The sequence below is a fragment of the Leuresthes tenuis genome, unplaced genomic scaffold (assembly GCF_036924035.1).
Source record: "Leuresthes tenuis unplaced genomic scaffold, fLeuTen1.0.hap1 SCAF_21, whole genome shotgun sequence".
NCBI classification, from domain to species: domain Eukaryota; kingdom Metazoa; phylum Chordata; class Actinopteri; order Atheriniformes; family Atherinopsidae; genus Leuresthes; species Leuresthes tenuis.
The window spans coordinates 4,310,529-4,329,589 of record NW_027325375.1 but is presented as its reverse complement, the minus strand read 5'-3'; the positions used below and the strand labels follow the sequence as shown (position 1 = coordinate 4,329,589).

The 19,061-nt window shown below is 38.5% G+C and overlaps 1 protein-coding gene across 1 annotated transcript in view; it reads right to left on the bottom strand.

Annotated features, from left to right (window-relative positions):
* stk32a (serine/threonine kinase 32A) overlaps positions 1–19,061 on the bottom strand; it is a 65,269-nt gene that overhangs the window by 13,336 nt on the left and 32,872 nt on the right. The window contains exons 6-9 of the mRNA XM_072374799.1: positions 11,110–11,147; positions 4,923–5,012; positions 3,213–3,316; positions 1,023–1,139 (exon numbers count right to left, since the gene is read on the bottom strand). Of these exons, the coding sequence (XP_072230900.1) occupies positions 1,023–1,139; positions 3,213–3,316; positions 4,923–5,012; positions 11,110–11,147 (349 nt within the window). The remainder of the gene's footprint in view (positions 1–1,022; positions 1,140–3,212; positions 3,317–4,922; positions 5,013–11,109; positions 11,148–19,061) is intronic.

Here is a 19,061-nt window from a genome sequence, read left to right as displayed (position 1 = left end):
TTTAGCAATAGAACTTTAATAAAACAGGAGACAGGCCTAAGAAGATGACAATGTAGCCAAATGGAAATCAAAACCCCCTGTTTCATTGTAAAAGATATTGAAGAAAATGTAGGAGACACTGGATTGTTGGCACACTCATGCATTGTGCACCCACACATGCACAAATATGACCTTTAGAATAGTTATTTGAGGAGAACATTTCCTGCACAGCAAAATTTTGCATCAAAACCTTTTAAAATGAACATCTAAGCAAGCCATATGCATTTAGAAAAACTCCAGCCAAGAGACAGAAATATCTTTGGTTTTGCACGCAATCAGCAAAGGTTTTCAGAGAAGAAAAGGTCCTGGATTTCACGAAAAGGACATCTTTCCAACTGTGGCACAGCCAATGGCACAAAGAAAATGGGGAAAGCTTATACTGTATACAACACATTTCTGAATCAATATCGCACTTTATGAGGAAAAACTATAATTTTCAAAGGACAATTACCTTTCAATACTGTACCTCAGAATTCACAAAGGTTTCCTTGAAGAGGAGTAAGCTGAAGGTTTTTCCAAGGCTCTTTCACACCTCTGACTTATAAATGATAGAAAATCGGCTAATATACCTAAGAAAAGCAGCGTGATACTCCCAAGAAACTCTCAGAACTGAGAAGCCTTTTCTAGGAAGAAATGGCAAAAATCTTCAGACAAGGACTGAAAACTCTTGGCTTTACAAGCTAAAATACATAAAAGGGAATGTTACTAAGCACTGATCCTGAATACTGAGTGCTTTTGCTCTGTGATTATAATTCAAAAACCACACTGCAAGGAAGTGGCGCTGCGGCAACGAAAGAGAACCTTAATTAAGATTCTGTAGCTACTAATGAATTGCTGGTATCAGTTATGTATAATTATCTTCCCAGAGGAAATAAAGATATCAAACATGAGAGAAAAGTCTCATTGGTGGTTAGTGGTTACGCAAAATTAAATATAGCTAATTTACCTTTAAACCTCTGTTCATAAATGCACAACTTATTTACCTTTCTGAGAAGAGACTTCATTTCCAAAGACCAGGCTGCTGGGTAACTGGGATGGACTTTGTGGAACGTTTGTAGGATCTCATTAGCTGGGGTATTGGATCTCATCACATATGGTCTCTGAAATAAAGACGGAAGAGGAGACGGGAGGAGACGTGATGTTACAACTTAAAGTTGTAAATACTTGTATTTACAACTTGCAACTCAGATATCTAGTCCGTTTTCATTTCATGACACATTATATACTAATTTACAATACCCTTTTGTTAATTCACCTTGCAGGTTCTGTGTCCTTCTGTGAAGGTCCAAATGTTTACTCAAATTAATGAAAAAATCTAGTTTGGATGAGGTAAAAGTTGAGACAAAGACTTGTGGGTCTGGAGAAAGTTCAGCACTTGCCCTAGGAGTAAGTGTCAAATCCAGCAGGAAAGCATGTTTAAAAAAGTGAGTACAATGATTAAATCAAAGTGAGACATTATTGCTGTCAGAGAAATAGAGAGAGCTTGAGATAAAGAGTTGAAGCAAAAGTTGAGAAGAGCTACATATGGAGATGCCTGGAGCTTTATAATAGTGAGAGGGATCTCAGTTTCCCACAGCTGGCTATTTTGCACATCCAACAGGGCAGTTTTGACACCCTAAATCTGACTTTTGTGTTATGGATAGTGATGAAATGTGACGTTTGGAGAAAAGTGTAGGAAAACACACAAGAGGCAGGGGGAGAACGAAGTGAAAATGAATTGTCTGGGAGAATGTTAGGGTGGTAGGGGGCAGGAAGAACTTCCAAAAAAGTGGAGTGTGTGGCAAGACACAAAATGGGGCCCAAAGTCTGAGTCACTTCATGTCATTTCTTGGTAAGAATAACATTTTTTAGCCTTCTATTGATTGAGAGAAGGTCAAGAGATACTTCAAAACTGCAGGACACAGAATTAATTGCACAACGATGAAGGCTGGCAGAAGCCCTTGCTTCAGTAAGAGGACAGAAATGACAAAACATTTAAGAAGGGATAATGGAAGGATTTGGAGTTAAATAAGCTGGATGGAATGGTCAAGTTAGGATCAGGTAGAGAACAGAATGCATTTTAGTGGGCGTAAGAGAAAGTGATGAAGCAAGACCTTTGCATGTACAGTGTGAGGAGATCACACTAAAATGTTAATGACTCAAGACCAGTTTCTGATGTCATTAAGTGTTGATAGGTCCTACTGTTGTATGTTCAATCACCATGTTGAAATATGTGAGAGAATTCAGCAGCTGCAGTTTGACTTGACTCCACAAACAAACAGTGAAAGCTTGACTTTCAGCTCTAAGACTGAGTCTAATAGAGTAAGAACTCAGAGCGAACACAATTTGTCCCGTGTAATTTCCGTGACATCAGAATTAAACTCCTCCAGATGGGAGCATCATATATCTTAATGATTCATTTCAATTATGTGGCTCTTGGAATTACTCATATTCTGTGTTGTCATTCTCCTGGAGCAATTCGTTTCACCCCTATGAGTAAACATTCAAATATATTTCTCAGTAACTTAAAAGGATAGGTTTTTTTTTACACGTTTTTTTAAGTGGACTTAACTGAGTGACTAACCTATGAGTAGCTGGTACCTTACCTGCAGTAGGCAGTGGTCAGTGCACTGTCTGTTTGGAGAAGCAGAGACGAATGAACAGCTACTAAGACTAGGGACAAAAGTCTAAAACAGTATAAACCAAAATTTCGTAGCAGTTCAGTGAAAGCTTGACTGTACAACATCTGTGTTACTCTGTGTCACTGCATGCACAAAGGTAACAACAGTCTGATTCATCAGGGGCACTGTGCACTGAACAGCAATGAAATGTTTGAGGTTTGAGTTGTTTTAGAAAATTATTTTCCTTTGGTCCCTGCTCTGAGTAGTTATAAGCATGGCTCCCCCATAATAAGTCTTCCTGCTTCTCCAAACAGACAGTACTCTGACTGCTGCCTGCAGGTAAGGTACTAAATACTCATAGCAGTAAGTATGTTACACAACCCCACTTAAAAAATGCTGAACTATCCCTGTAAATTGAGGATTTTCTTTGCATCAAATTTTCTAGAGATAGGACTTTTTTAGCACACTCTTATCGCTGTCATATGCATTATTGACTTCATGTAAGTGTGCCAGGCTACACTGAGGAGAGCTGCGATGTGGACAGGGTGACGGTACACTGACTGTTTATGTTACCTGTCCTCTTAGTAGTTCATAGGCTGTAATCCCCAGCGACCACCAGTCGACAGAAAAGGAGTAGCCAGGGTGGGATCCTTCGAAGGTCTGAAAAAGCTCGGGAGCTGAGAAAAGGCACATTTTGTTCAACACAATTACTACATGATGGCATTTTCAGCTCTCCTAATTTAAAACAGCGATTCCCTTTCAGACACAGAAAACTCAAAACCAATTGGTTCATCTGGCTTTTTTTTCTTTTTAGACTATTGAGACAGATTCTATTTGCCGTTTGTTAAATGTTCCATAATGGTTTTATTCAGACAGACCAGGAATGTTGCAGAAAGATGCTGCACACAAATGATCTTGTTCAGTGCATTCTTATTCCAACCAATATACAGTGAATCCCCTCATTATTTTTTTTCTAATCGCTTTGATCCTATTAGATGCAGTTATTTTCAAGACAGTTGGCAAAGATAAAAGATACATAGTACTCGAGGAGGCTATGGGTGTTGAAAGGTTTATGGGAATGTTGTTACATCTGAAACAGTTGAGTATCACCACTTTTATGTAAAAAGTGATAAAGGTGGTAGTTTGGACATTAGACCTAAATAAAGAATTGTAATGACTAATTTGCAACAGGGACACTTGTTTTATAATTTTCCTTCTATGGATGTAAATCATCTACTCTTGCACACACATGCCCACAGAGTTCTCTCATGCTAGGAAGAAAAATTTAAACCTTTGAGAGATAGGATTTTTTTTATATACCTATGAGAGACCTGTTATACCACAGTATTTAGCTTAAAGCTTGCCACACAAGGTTAAAAGTGTCAAAACTTAGACACCAGCAAAACACACACAGAACAGTCTTGGGCAACCACACACATACTCACACAGACACATACAGACAAATACATGCCCTTCCTTGTCATTTATATCCCCCTGAAATCCTGTTAGCTCCTATCTGGTATATCGGGAGCTGAATCCACATTAGTGGATACGCCATGCTTTCTCATGGCAGAACAACTGAATATGCCTTAAAACCTTACGTCACTGGTTTTATCAATCTTGTAAAGCAACACAATTCAAAGATTCTCATACCGGTCACTTTAAAGTTAATATCCCTCACGACTCTTGGTCTGCATACAATATCTGCTGTTTGTGAACAATTAGACAATATGCTTGAAAATTTACTCTGCATAGAAACATGACTCAGCAGGAAATCAAATATAGTTTTACAAATGTTGATGCATACTTATCAAAGAAATTGTAAGTGTTGTTATGCCTCTGCATTTCCAGCTTCAAGGACATGAATCACTTTCAAATATCTTTGCTCACCCTCAAGGAGATTCAGCGTCTGAGAAATTTTACCAGAATAGTGGCTACAAAACATGCTACTGCACACAGAAAATCACTCCTAAACACAAAGTATAGGGTTTTTCTCCCACTCAGCGCTGCATAACCATCAGAACCGACAACCTGTACCCTTGCAACAATAAGCTTGTGCTTTTGAGCTCAAGGTGGCCATTAGTTTTTAAATGAAAAGAAAAGTGTGACTAATTGAATATTACAGTATGCCCATAGGTGTGCAGCTGTTCTGTGAATACAAACGGAGGAGCTATGAGGTAACAACTTTTCTAAACAAAAAAGGGAAGATATTCTTTTCAGTGTAAGGTGGCTGTATTAAATATGACACCCAACCCTCTCCCCTCCAAAATTTAATTTTCTTACCCATGTATGGTTTGGTTCCAGCGATGGATGTTGCTTTTAGGTCCTCCTTTACGATAGCAGCGATATTGAAGTCTGTTAAATGGACGTGCCCTGTAGATGAGAGAGATTACATTACTGTATCTTGATGGACAGCGTCATCAGTCACATAACATTCTGTCTAATTGAGTAGGTCCCTCCTTTGCTGCCAAAACATGCATTGTAAGGTGGCGATAAGTCTTAACAATGCAGTATTTGTCTTCAGAAGTGAAATTTAACCAGCTCAATCATTGCTATTATCTGTTTTGTTGGCAGCTTATGTGAATATTGAAAAAATGAGGATCAAAGTATATATATATATATTTCTTTTCTTTTTTTATTATTTATTTATTTATTCTTGTTAACAGAGTCTAATGGAAATTAACTGAAGCTTTATTGATACTGTGAGGGAGGTGGATAAGCAACGTCAGTAAATTCCAATGTCAAACCACTGACCTGTGTCTCACCATGCAGCTAGATGGCCTTGAGTCTTTGCCATGCTCGCTGATCACACAGTAATGAGATGAATGTACTATATGTGTGTGCATATACTGGATGTTTATGTCTATGTCATACTGAGAGAAAGTGGTAGAAAGAGTGTATTTGCTCCAGAATGATTGTTCAGATGAATGCATGACTGTATTACAGAAAGAAAATACAAAAGCTACTGAGTTAGGGCCTGAAATACTCAAGTGTATTTTCCTCTCCTGTAGTGCTCCCTTCTCCCATTTGTGTGAGCAGATTTTATAACATTCTTCAATATGAGCATAGGGTTTTAAAGTCACAGTATAGTGAAAAAATTTGAAAAAAGACATTCTGCCTCTTACTTTGTCTGTGGGAGACCATCTTACATGTAAGTATATATGACTGAACTGCCCAAACCAACCATACACCTCTGCATCCAAACTGAATCCCTATCTCTTGCTCCATCAAAGGTAGCTAGAAACTTGGGTGTCATGATTGATGACGAACTTTGATGATGATGATGACTAACCTTTAAAGGTTAGTTCTGTTGCCCGTTCATGCCGCTTTGCATTGCTAAACATAAAAAAGATCAGACCATACCTAACCCAACATGCCACCCAGCTCCTGGTGCAGGCCATGGTCATCTCCCGCCTAGACTACTGCAATGCTCTCCTAACTGGTCTCCCAGCCTGAGCTGTGAAACATCTGCAGATGGTCCAGAACACGGCGGCACGTCTGGTCTTCGATCAGCCTAAAAGAGCACACCTCACCCCTCTGTTCATTGAACTCCTCTGGCTACCCTTAGTCGCCCGCATCAAATTCAAGTCACTGATGTTAGCCTACAAAGTGCTTAATGGAACGGCTCCCATCTACTTGAATGCTCTTGCAAAGGCTTATGTTACAACTCGGTCCCTCCGTTCATCACAGGATTGTCGTCTAGCAGTGCCTACACCACGCCTAAGACAATCCAAACTCTTTTCATGTGTCGTTCCACGATGGTGGAATGACCTACCGAGCACTACCAGAACAGGGGCGTCCCTGTCTATCTTCAAGAAGCTCTTGAAAACCCAGCTCTTCAGAGAGCATCTCCTATCCTTGTACTTCCCTACCCCTTCTATCTCTGCACTTTATCTTTCTGCACTTCCTTCTATGCCTGCACTCTATCTCTACTCTGTCACCTCTGACAGAGTCTGACTAGTGGGTTCATTCTGTGTAGTTTATTGTTAGCTTTTTATATAGCTTGTTATATCTTCATTTGTAAGTTGCTTTGGATAAAAGCATCTGCTAAATACATAAACATAAAAAGAGCATGCTGAAGCATTTAACATGGCCTGACATTATAATAAAAAGATCTTAGATGAGTTTTAATACTTAAAAACTGACCAGGCTTGGTACTCAAATGTTTGTTTCTTCCCTGTTAGTGCTGTAAAGTGCCCTGAGATTAGTGAAAACTATATAAATAAATACATCTAATTGAATTGAAAAAAAAATAGACTTTACTGTAAGAGGCTAAATGGGGTCAAGTATCGAATTTTGTCACCCCGCAAAGACCCATTTTGAGCTCTATATACTCTACTCTACTATAGAAATGCACAAGATAGTGTTGCTTCTTGGGCAGACATGAAGCAATAAAAACAAACCAGTTTTTAAGTCATGACTAAAAGTGTCAAATGTGTTGCTTTTGGATAAGAAAAAATCAGCCAGCAGTGGTGATTTTGAAATGCTTGTCAGATGTGAATGAATTGCTCGAGCTGAGGGGGTACATTGTGTGTTAAGTAAAAGTGGATTCCCACTGTCCCTACTTCAGAGTTCAGAGTGTGGCCGCTGAACAAAGACTCTGTGTGATTCATGGTGGCTTAGTTATCTAACATGTTTTGTTGGGATTACCTCCACAGCTGTTGAGGTTTCATCCTTAGGTTATGTCACTCTGCTGCTTATCTCTTCTGTTTGCAATATGACTTTGCTTACTGGTTTCTCAGAACCCCCCCACTTATCACATCTATACTATACATACACAAATTACTTTATAAATGGTCTCAACATTAATTTCTGGCGACCAATTTATATAAGTGCACTAAGAATTGTACAAATCCCTACATGAACTTTATTCATAAGCTTAATGTAAAATGGTTGATTGACCTAATTCATGAAGTAGATTCGATGAATAAAAAGTCTTTACAGCCTTTCACCAGGTAATAAACCCGACACATAATTTAATCCAATTACATTTTTCCCCCCAAAGGTGTTTGATTGATGGGACAAGTGGACCACCTACCTAATACTAAAAAAGTGAGTGGGGGTGCAGACTTATATTTTATGCCCCCCCCTCACACACACCCACACACACACTTTTTGAGGAAAAAATAAAACTACATACAGTGCAATCCCTGTCATCAGAGAATAGTATTTAACGAGACGGTTTTCATCTCTTTGAGTAACTCACAAAAACATGTAGTGATTTAGAGGCTCTTATACTACAAAGTCAAGCTATTGTAATAGACGCAGCATGCGGTTTAGTGTTGTGTTGCTGAAATATGTAAGGTCTTCCCATAAAAAGATGTCCCTTAACTCTCTCTTAAAGCTCTAATAACCTATATATACCTTCCAGCATTGTTGGTGCCTTTCAAGATACAGTATGCACATTTTCGGTTCCAAAGGCACCCCCAAACCATCAGAGATGCAGGGTTTTGACTTGAGAGCTAATAAGAAGCTACTGACCCCAACCTTCTTTTCTCAAGAGGAGGTAGTGTTCATGATTTCCCAAAAAATGTTTTATTTCAATTAGTCTGACCACAGATCACTTTTTCAATGCGCCATGACCCATTTTAAAGGAGCTTTGGCCCTTTTTGTATCATCTTCACATATGATAGAGCTTTAACCTGTGTTTGTTGATGACATGATAAACAACCTCCACAGACTGTTTGATTTGGGGTTATAAATGATAAAAAAAATAATGAAACATTTTTACTTCCACTAATAAGAAAATAATTTCCCTATTGAGAGAAATTAATTATCATTCAGTACAGTAGACACCATTGAGTTCATGCTTGTCATCTTTAAACATACACTAGAGCTGAAACTCTGTGTTTTACACCGACAGAACTGTTCTGCTGGGCAACCTTGAGTACTGGCTTATATCAGGATGTTTCATGGACCACCCATCTAACCATTACTGAACTCAAACGTAAATGTAAACTCTAATGGCAGTAAGGGAACATTTCTAGATGACAAAGGTCTTGGAAGGGTGTGTGAAACACTGCAACATGCCTGAGGGGTCAGAGATGCTAAGGCTGCATAAGGTGAACCAGATCAGAAATAAGTTGGTAGTATTAAGGTTATAGCAAAGCTGTGATTCATATCCACACAGTATGAGTGTCTTACCATAAAAACTGCTACTTTTTCTTCACTGTGAAGATCTGTGTTTGTTTAGGAGGGGAACACAGACTAGCAGGTGCAGCAACAATATTCTTTTTATGGACTATCTCTGTTTTTGTAAAAAACATGCATGCACACTTACAGTGGATAACCTAGACAAAGACACTCTGAGCTTCTCCCACCAACCCCAGGCTATGCCGTTTAACAAAGCGACATGAGTAAATTATTTTTCTCTATATGAAGTGGCTCCCAGAGGAAAACAGGAACACTGGTCAATTCCAGCTTGTAAAATTCAAATGCGCAGGAGCAAACAGCTCACTTTCCCCCTCCGATGCCTCTTGTTGTTTTTTCAGACCTCAGTGAGGTGGTAAACCACAGGTCTGTGCAGAAAAACAGTGTGGGCTGAGTGCATGAAGTGGAGAAAAGTGCTTACTGTGGTTGGAGGGACTGACACACACACACACACACACACACAGACCACAGGTATCTGTTGTCCTGTGGAAATCAGACTCAAAGCTGAAAAAGCTGCCTTTATGTCTTTCCCCTTTTTCTTTATCTCTGTCCTTCTCAAACGTTTCTCTCTCTTTTTGTTCAGTTTTGACAAACCTTTTCAGAAAGTTCATCATATTTTTTCCTCTCGTTGTGTCCTTGTGGCCTTTCCTGTTTGCCTAACTCTATCTCCCTCTTTGCTCTATGTCTTTCACTGCTTGCTTCCAGTTTTTTAGTGACAGCCGGACTGTCATCCTACATATCCCTCCAGCTCCCCTGAGCAGATGCCCAGTGTCCTCTGAGATTTTAGGACTTTCTCAGGTGTGTGCCTCTGTGTGTGTGATTGCTGTGTGTGTGCATAATGTACAGTATTACAGCATATGGCCAGAAGTCTGTTAGACCATAGAACCCTTGGGAACCCTTCGGTTCAAGTCAAGATAAATCTGGCTGTAGTATATTTGGTTACTTAGTTTACATCCCATAGAAATTACTTTTAAATTAGCTAAGAAGCAAACCTGATACAGAAAATAAACATCAATAATCCTAACTAATAACCAACAATCCCTAATTTTTCTTAGGCCAGACAATGAATCCTCACACCTGCATACAATATCGCTACATTACAAACTTTATGTTACTTATTTCTTGCCACAAAATTTGCTCAGAAGCACAGTTTAATGGATTAAGTTGTAATAAGTGACACATTTTGTCGTATCTTCCTGCAACAAGATGAGTGTCATAAAGAGGAAGCAGACAACTGGTGCTCGAACCTGATTGGCTTGGAGTAATCACTATAGAGAAAAGCGATCGTTAAAAAATAATTAAAATGCTTATTTTTTATAATTTGTCTGTACAATTCTAGACATATTTATTTGTCTCTTTTTCCTAACTTATTTTCCTATTCTAGCCTGCAATTCCCTAATTCCTAAGCGTACAGGGAGGTCTCAAAGAAACTGTGTAACCAGTCCTGACCCCAGCTGACAGCAGCTTTATCATTTTGCTGACTTTACTTATGCTCTTGCTGTGGAATGCTTGCAAATGCTGTCAGCATACTTGAGTCCATGGTTTTGTCTTAGAAATGTAGTGCTGTCCACATACATTTGGTCGTGCTCGGTACATGTGCACACTGCAATACATCTGAGGATGTTTGTGTAGGATAGTACAAGTCATAATATGAAATACTTCATATTCCTTCTCATTAACATTTTGATGAAAGATTTTATAGTGTGTATTATTAATGCTGCCTGTCGTTCTCCTCTCAGACCGTAAACACACACACACACTTTCTCTTTTCACACACCCTATTTTCTGACTCTATGTGTGTTAATGAGTCTATGTCCACTTGTGTGAAACAGCTGAGTGGTTGAAGATTGCTTGATCGGTCAGAGCTGGATTTTCTCTTTCAGTGGAGAAGTGACATGAAGGATATGATCTTGGCTTCCACATTCCTATTATATCACTTCCTCTTATTTCATCCCATTGTTTGAAAAAATAAAGTTTCTAGATGTCACGATGTTCTAACTCAGACCGACAGTTTGGAAATGTATAAATTGACTCGTGCGTGTACTCTCTGAGTTATATATATTTTTAACAAATAAGTAATGGCATGACTGTGCAGCCTGTCTCTGAATACGCAACCACATCACAGGCTGGAGGTTTGGTGAAATGCTTGGTCAGAAGTAGCTGGATTGGATTTTGGCTGGTAAGTTTAGTAAATGCATATTTTCTACTATATGTTAACAAGTTAGAAAATAATTTTTAAATTTCATGTTACCATTTAAGGAAGGGAACACCATCCCTGCATGAATCAATTAAAAAAATATGACGAGTAACAGGGTCTTACCATGCTCATCCAGTAGTATGTTGTCAGGTTTGATGTCTCTGTAGAGGGAAGCACACAGTGCAGCAGGATTAGTACACGTTATTATTTAAATGTATTTATTTGTAGGCATAAGGTATCAGGCTATAATTGAGTTACAGTTGTCTTAACTTGATATACTTTAATGGCAATTTCAATCTTCATTTCATTAACTACAATGAGAACCTTGTCCACTCATATTTGTTTTGAGTTTTTTTTCAGAAAGCTTGTATGCAGCATTGATAAAATAAAATAAAAAAGAAAGAAAATCAAACAGTTTGTAAACTGTCTAATCTCAAGCATGACTTAAACTCAGGGGAGAGAGATTAAAGGAACTGACAAACAATCTGAGGTTTGGGAAATATTTATTTCCAAGTATGTTTGCACACACAAGGAGTTTGCTTTGGTGTTTTGGTGCAGTTATAATAAATGTAAGCATGCAAATACAAACAGGATACAAATGTAGAACAGAGGTCAAGAGATAAGCAAAGTAAAGTGAAACATACTCCTGAAACAGACACTGAAACACTAAGAGATCAGCAATACTATGTGGTTGTCCACATATGGCCAGGATGAGTAAACTGTCATGGCTAGTAGTTTGAATACATTTTTAGATAGTATTTACATGCACGTCTCTGCTAAGGTGGGAGCTGATGTGGATGTTTCTGAACGTTGCTGCTTTCTTCTTTGTCTGTTTGCTTGAAAGATCAAACAAAAACTACCCAGATGAATTTGATGAAATTTAACAAGTTTTAGCATGGGCAAAGGAAAAATCTGTTCAGTTTCGGTGCTAATAGAACCATTTTTCTTTTCTTTTGTTAAAATTGCAAAATCCTGCATTCGCCTTAGTGGAGGATGTGCTCTCAGAGTGTTTTGTTTTACTCTTATCATCATTATAAGCAACTTCACTTGATGGAAAAATTTGGTTTCATACCTATCACTTAGAGAGGTACTTAACTCTTGACCCTCTATTAATACTTGGGTTTCCAGACAAATGTCAAACAAATTTACAGCAAAAATTTAAAACGCTGACTTACTGGCTGCGTGGTGTTGTCAGAAGCTGGAGATATAGGCTAGGTGACATATGGCTGTGACAAACACCATAGCGGTGTTCATTAACTGGAAACAAAGCTTTGATGAAGAGGAAACGAAGCCAGTCACTTTGGTGATGTGATTTTTTTAGCTTGATACGTTTTCATTATTCTTTCATTTGAGCAAGTATCAGTCATACTTTTTTTTCCACAATGAAAAAGGCAAATAAATGGGGAACAACTGAATCTGAACATAAGCGTTCAGAAAGAATGTGTCCATCTCCTAAAATGCATTCTAAGTATTTTCCAAATAACCTTCTTCATTACACCTTTTATTTTAAATTGATATTTTGAGTTTTTCAGATTCACTGCCCTTTCAGGATGCTGAAAAACACAGATTACATAAAAAAACACAGCTATTGTGTTATTGTAGAGAAGTTGGGGTTTACAGTGACTGCTGCCTACTATGAGATAGTAATCATCAAAGACCTTGAGTGGTGTGATGTCTCCTGTAATTAGCTCACAAAGCTTGGGTTTGCATCACACTTCCTACATTTCACCTGTAAATAAACTGTTGTGGGTGGTGCTGTGATGTCTTATTTACTGCTGCTGACATTTCAGTTTCCGTAGATGGTACTTATCCGCTCTCTGTGTCCTGCCTTGGAGATTAGTTGGCCCATATTAATTCCCCAGTTCTTCTCTGCCTGCTCCAAACAAACCACACATTAACAGGTCTTAAAAACAAAACAAAGCAAAAGAGAAAAAAAACCCCATTCCATTAACAAGAGAGACACCGTATGCACGTGTCATCAAATGCTAAAGTTTCCAGAAGGTAAATTTGCAGTAGGCTGACTCACTATCAGTATGAATCATTTCACCACAGTGGGGATAAAAATGGACATAAAATACCTTATACCAAAGCTTAATCATGAAGGAGTGCTTGGCCAGTATGTACTAGGTGTGTGTGGGAAAACAAATGAATATCTAATACAGCTGAGGGGAAGGGAGAACAGCAGTTGGTTCAGTTGTAGGTGTAGCTGAGACACCTGAGAAGAGGAGCAGGTGCTGACTGAGACCCTTCTTCAAAGTCACAGCCTCTGCTGCTTTCTCATCTTCTGTCCTGTCTTCATTTTTCTCCTTCTGTATTTTCAAACAGATCTTTGTGTCTCTGCCACTTTGTTTCTTTAATGCGTCATTTATTTAATCGTTAATATAAGCCCTTTTCTTTTGAATTACAGGCATTTGTGAACAAATGCCTTTCCTGCCATCTTCAAAAGAGGAAGAAAATTACTTAGAATAAGAAATAACCATACAACTACAAAAAGTGGATTAATGGAGGGGAAATGAATGTCTAACCATTTCAGATACATACACACTGGATTTTCCGCAAAGCCACCGGCAGCAATGCTGAAGTCCCTGATGACAATCATAGACTTCAAAGAACAATTCATGGCACCATTATTTCTCTCGTTTTCCTTTTACTCGTTGATCTTTATCTGTCCTTGACACAGTCAGCTTTCTTTCTTTCATACCATGACATTGTCTGTGACACTTGCAGTATTCCCAGAGTCTCGTGTGTTTACATGCTTCTTTTCGTTTCACCTTCCTCATCAAACACAGGTAGGCATACATACATGAGAAATGTAGACAGCAAAATATTCTGGTATGCATCCACTTGAGAGGCTATAGAATAAAAAAACTACAACTCGAGTGGAAGGATATAGTGGGTTCTCACTGTTCTCACTGTTCTCTCGGTTCTGGAACGCATCACCATAGCAACAAAAATGCATTTCAACCGGTGACACAATAATCAGTCATCGATCTTTAACTGGGTTGGGAATATCACAAAAGCATTCTTAAACATTTTCACCTGTGTTTTTCATGTGAGATGATTTGTAATCTGCCTCTTTTCCTCTTAAAATTAAGATGTGGTTCTCTTTTGTATGGCTTTCTCTGTTGGATCTTACACCACCGAGAATTTCAAGGAACAAAAAGGACAACGGAATCTAATTGAGAAATAGTGCTATCAAAGATATCACACAGCAAGCTTTGGTAAAACACAACATTTTGGAGAATCCATTTCAACAGATGCATCCTCAGTGTTAGTGACAGGTCTAATGAAGTCTACTGCCCCAGAGGAGCACAGCAGTCTTTAGCATTTCAAAGGCAACAGAAGCCTGTATGTGAATATGTGTGTTTTCTATGGCTTTTGCAGAAAAGGACAACCTGTTAGCATAGAGCTGGCTGTGGGGTGCCTTGCCAGATAGACTGGTGCAGGCCTAGGTGGGGTTGAGAAAGGTCGACCATGTAACCCTTAATTAGCTGACATTTGCCTCAAAGGATGCCACTAAGGGGGAGAGGAGGGGCAACTGTTGCTGCTAAAAAAGCAGGCTGCGAGTGAGTACAAGGAAGTCTCTTCTACAGCTAAAGGCCACACTGTCATTGTGAAGCCACGGGACTGGTAGGGGACACCTGGCTAAAGAGATAAAGCAGAGCAGCAAGTCTCATTAGGAGGTGGTGCATGGCGAACATCATGCTGCCAAGATAGAGGCGATGGTGATTCAAATGATTTATCTTCTGATAGCTTGAACAAATCCTCTTTTACACTTTAAAAATAAGAGTGACCATCACTGCAATGTTTTTGTTATTGGGTAATACAAGGCTGCATTGGCAGTAGCCTTGTGCTTTATATATGTTTCATATAAACATATATACATATACATTTAAATATATATATCCTGTCATATTGTACTACTGGAACTGTAATGACACTTTCACAGTTTCTGCTGAGACTGGGCTGAATATTGTAAATATAGCTACATAAATCTACAGAGCAGTTGAATAAATACAATCAGAAACTCAGTCATTTGTAGTATTTGCAAAAGTACAGTAATATTTTCTTAACCTCAGAGACTATGAAGCCTATGCAAACAGTCTCACACTTTGTTGCATTCAGTTTAATATTCATGAAATGACTATTATTTTTCTTCTGCAGTATCCAGCAGATTCACCCAAAAATTGCCAAACTAAAGTTTTTCGATCAAAAACAGCAATGATAAGGGGAAGGTCAAACAGCTTTTTAATGACGATGTCAGGGAAAAAGAGCTGAGCTAATATTTAGATGAAATGTTTTCCCAGACTCAGCATTAAATAGGTGTTTACTGTGAAGCTGTAATAATCCCAGATTCCCAACTCTTTTTAAGGACAGTTTAAGAAATTAGAAGCCTGTCCATGTCCACTGCTTTTTAGGGGCCATCTCCTCTGAGGAATTCCAAATATTACTGTTCAATAAATGTTACTGTCTATAATGAAGTGATTTGTTTTATAATGTTTATTTTTTTTCCCATTTACTAATCAGAGTGCCTCACCCTCCATTTCTGCAGTAAAACAGACGACATGAGAAAGAAACTGTCAGTTGTTCATCTCAGCAAGCAGTTTGTCATGTTTTCTATTTGCCAGGATAATAGCGATGCAGCATCTATTGGTAAGAAACAGATGGGTCTGTCGCAGCGGCGGTCACAGCAGGACTGTGTGAAGAAAAACTGCTTATTGAGGTGAAACCTCTACCATCTGTAAGCGATTACAACTGTGAGTAAGATGATTTCAGGGGTGACACATCAAAAAGGCACAAGAGACAAAGGAGCTAATCTACTCAGCAATATTGTGCAGGTTAAAACTTCAGCCATGTGTGACTTTGTGGACATCTGGGGCTAGTTGCAGAAAACTGTGTGGAGATTTATATCTAAAACTATGTGTGTTCACAGGGGATAGTAGTTAATAACATCTTACTGATAGCAATTCCATCAGCAATGCGTCTAATCAATATGGTTCTTTATTGATATCCTTATTGATTCTTGACCAAATTTTCTCAGGAAACAAGTACACTAGACAGGTTTTTAGCACCAACAGCAGCAACACAACTGCTTACAATTTGAAATCTCAAGCAGAATAGATTTTGAGTTCAGTGACTTCCTCAACTCCGTACAGATAATGTGAATAAAATACTAAACTGATTGGAAATAGAGTCAATAAGCAATGGGACAATTCAAAAAGATCTTTCGTCCCCTGTCTCTTTTTGTAAAGATCGTACTCTTTGACCAGACTATGGACCATGTAACCTGACAGACTTGAAACATGGATTTTCTTACCTTTGAGAAAGGACACAAGCCTTTCAAAACTAATTCTGTGACAGAAGAGTGACACTCACACATGTGAGGGGGGCTGTCAGCAGCTTAAGAGCTATTGTAATAGTTTCTCCGTGAACATCTAAAAAGGAGGAAATTAGATAATATTGTTTTTCTTTGTTTTATGTAGTCTTTCTTAGGCAAAGAATAATTTGCAAACTATGGTGATAATTTTATTAACGTAGGATTTTAACCGTTACAGGTGATATTTTCGGTGGGTAATCTATAGCACTTGTGCTGCACAAATGTAGAGCACCATCAAGACACTTGCATTCTGATTGGTTCCAGCCTATATTTTCTTGTCTCCTACTCCGACTCCCTCCTTCAATTAATTTATAATTGAACTCCCAATAAAGCTGCTCATATTCACTTATATTTTCACACAGTTAAAAGCCTCATATGATGCAATGAACGCACAATGCTACCTTTCATGCAGCAGCAGAGAAAGGTGTGTCTGCTATGGGGAGTTCTGGCAGGTGTATGAATCACCAGGTGTGAAAAACTCATTCAGTTTGTCTCCTCTTTTTATGCTGTGACATCATAGGTTTCCATTTTTTTCTTTGTCTGACATTTGTGACACGACAGTGTTTGAAAAGTGGAATTTGTGCAAAGACCAACAGAAGAAAGACTGATAAATTACAACGGTATCAATCAATCAGCACTGTAAGTTCAGAGCAAACAACATTGCATAGTTAAAAAAAACAACAGCAACAAATAAATGGTTGGATTTTAAACTAGCTACCTTAACAGACATTAGCTCTTAACATTTGAGATACAGTTTCATTTCAGCCTGTACAGTATGCAGTCTTTGATGGAGATGATCAGGAGGGAGACACAGATGTACAGACTGATCATGGTATGACTGCTGTTTTCTTGAACAGTCCTGGAGAAGTCAATGAGACAATCTTGTGTCAGACAATTGGAACAACCATGCCTCATTTTGGAGGCCAGATACATCCGCCACTAACAGATGTAGTGTATAATAGCAGCAACAATTACTGTAAATAAGAGTATATTGTTAGGTATATAGCTATGGTATATAGTTCAGGAGGAAGAGCAGTCGGCCACCAGTCGGAAGGTCGGTGGTTCCACTCTGGCTTCCCCGGGCGACATGTTTAAGAGTCCTTGGGCAAGACACTGAACCCCACGTTGCCTCCCAGTGTATCACTGGGGTATGAATGATTAGAAAAAAGCACGTAGTTAAGTATCTTAAGACGTGCTGTATGAATGTGTGTGAGTGGGGTGAATGCGGCATGTAGTGAAGCGCTTTGAGTGGTCAGTTAGACTAGAAAAGCGCTATACAAGTACAAGTCCATTTACCATCTGTTTAGTTATACTGTCAATATATGGCCTTATTTTTTACTTGGTTCATATTGCTATAAAAATGTAAATGCCAAAAAGCTCAATTGTTTTAAATAGTTTATTGTCAGAAAAAATGCAGTTGTGTATGGTGCAATTCTACTTGGAAAGAATGGTTAAATAAAGTGGAAAGCCCATTGGACAACTTGAGCAAAAAGGAGATTACAGGAGTTGTAATGGTTAACTTGGAAGTAGAGACAAGACATACTTATAGTCAACTGAGCAAGTTAGATAAAGGAACGAAGTGAGCCTTGGTAATAAAAAAATTTGGGGCTCCTCTAAAAAATTGTGTGACACAGGGCCAGTTTGGTTCGGTGCAAACTGATCCTCTTGGCTGTTCTCTCGGTTGACTGGCCCTACAAGCTATTAGTAGGATCTAATGATCTCATTACAGCCTGCTATCACAGGCAAAGGGGTAACTGAGCCCTCTACCTGGCCATATGATACTGAGCTGATACTGGAGAAGGCCATCACACCCGAAAATAGAGACTTACACTCACACCGAGGTTCTGCAACCACAGAGCCACACACTGACATAGTTAAAAGCACATGAATGCACATTTGGTGTCTTGCATACAAAAGCAAAATAAGATCAAAACTGAGAGATAAATGGTGCTTCTTGTGGATTTAAAGCAAATACAACGCTACCTTTTTTACGATAAAAGCAACAAATAATCAGTGACATTTCTTGACAAAATCACAGACAAATATTAATAGTAATTAACAGATTCTTGCTTTTTTTTTTTAGTTTGGACTTATGTCATTAGTTGGTGTGTGTAGAGATACCACATTGTTGAATTACATAATTTGTTTGAACAACAGTCAAAACCCCCAGTAAACAAAAGATTCTCAGAAGATTCATCTATAATGAAATCCATGACTTTAAATCAACTGTTGAGTTACCTGATGAGCTATGTAAGCAATACCTGAAAGATTTCACTGCTCTAGAGCAACTGAAACTGCTGAGATGGGTTACACAGTGCTAGTTACATTATACATGATTTCAGAACTTTCTTGTACTCAACAAAATGTAAATTTGAAGGTTTTTTCTCAAGCCATATAGTGTCCTTAATCTGTGTTTTTTTTCCACTTACATACCTAAAAAAGAATAAAAGATCCATAGCTGCTACAGTGAAAATTGCGAATACTGGTTTTCTCGACATAAAGTAAATCACTGGCAGTTTAATCAAAGGCTCTTTCATGGCTCTCCAGCTTTAATTGTTATATATATTCTCCACTCTAAAATCAAAGTGGAGTGCTGTTTGAGATTGAACCTCTCCATCTCTATCACAAAGGAGAATGGATGAGTTGTGGAAGCCCCAGAAAGACCACAGCTCAGCTACACTCAAAACCAGCAATACAC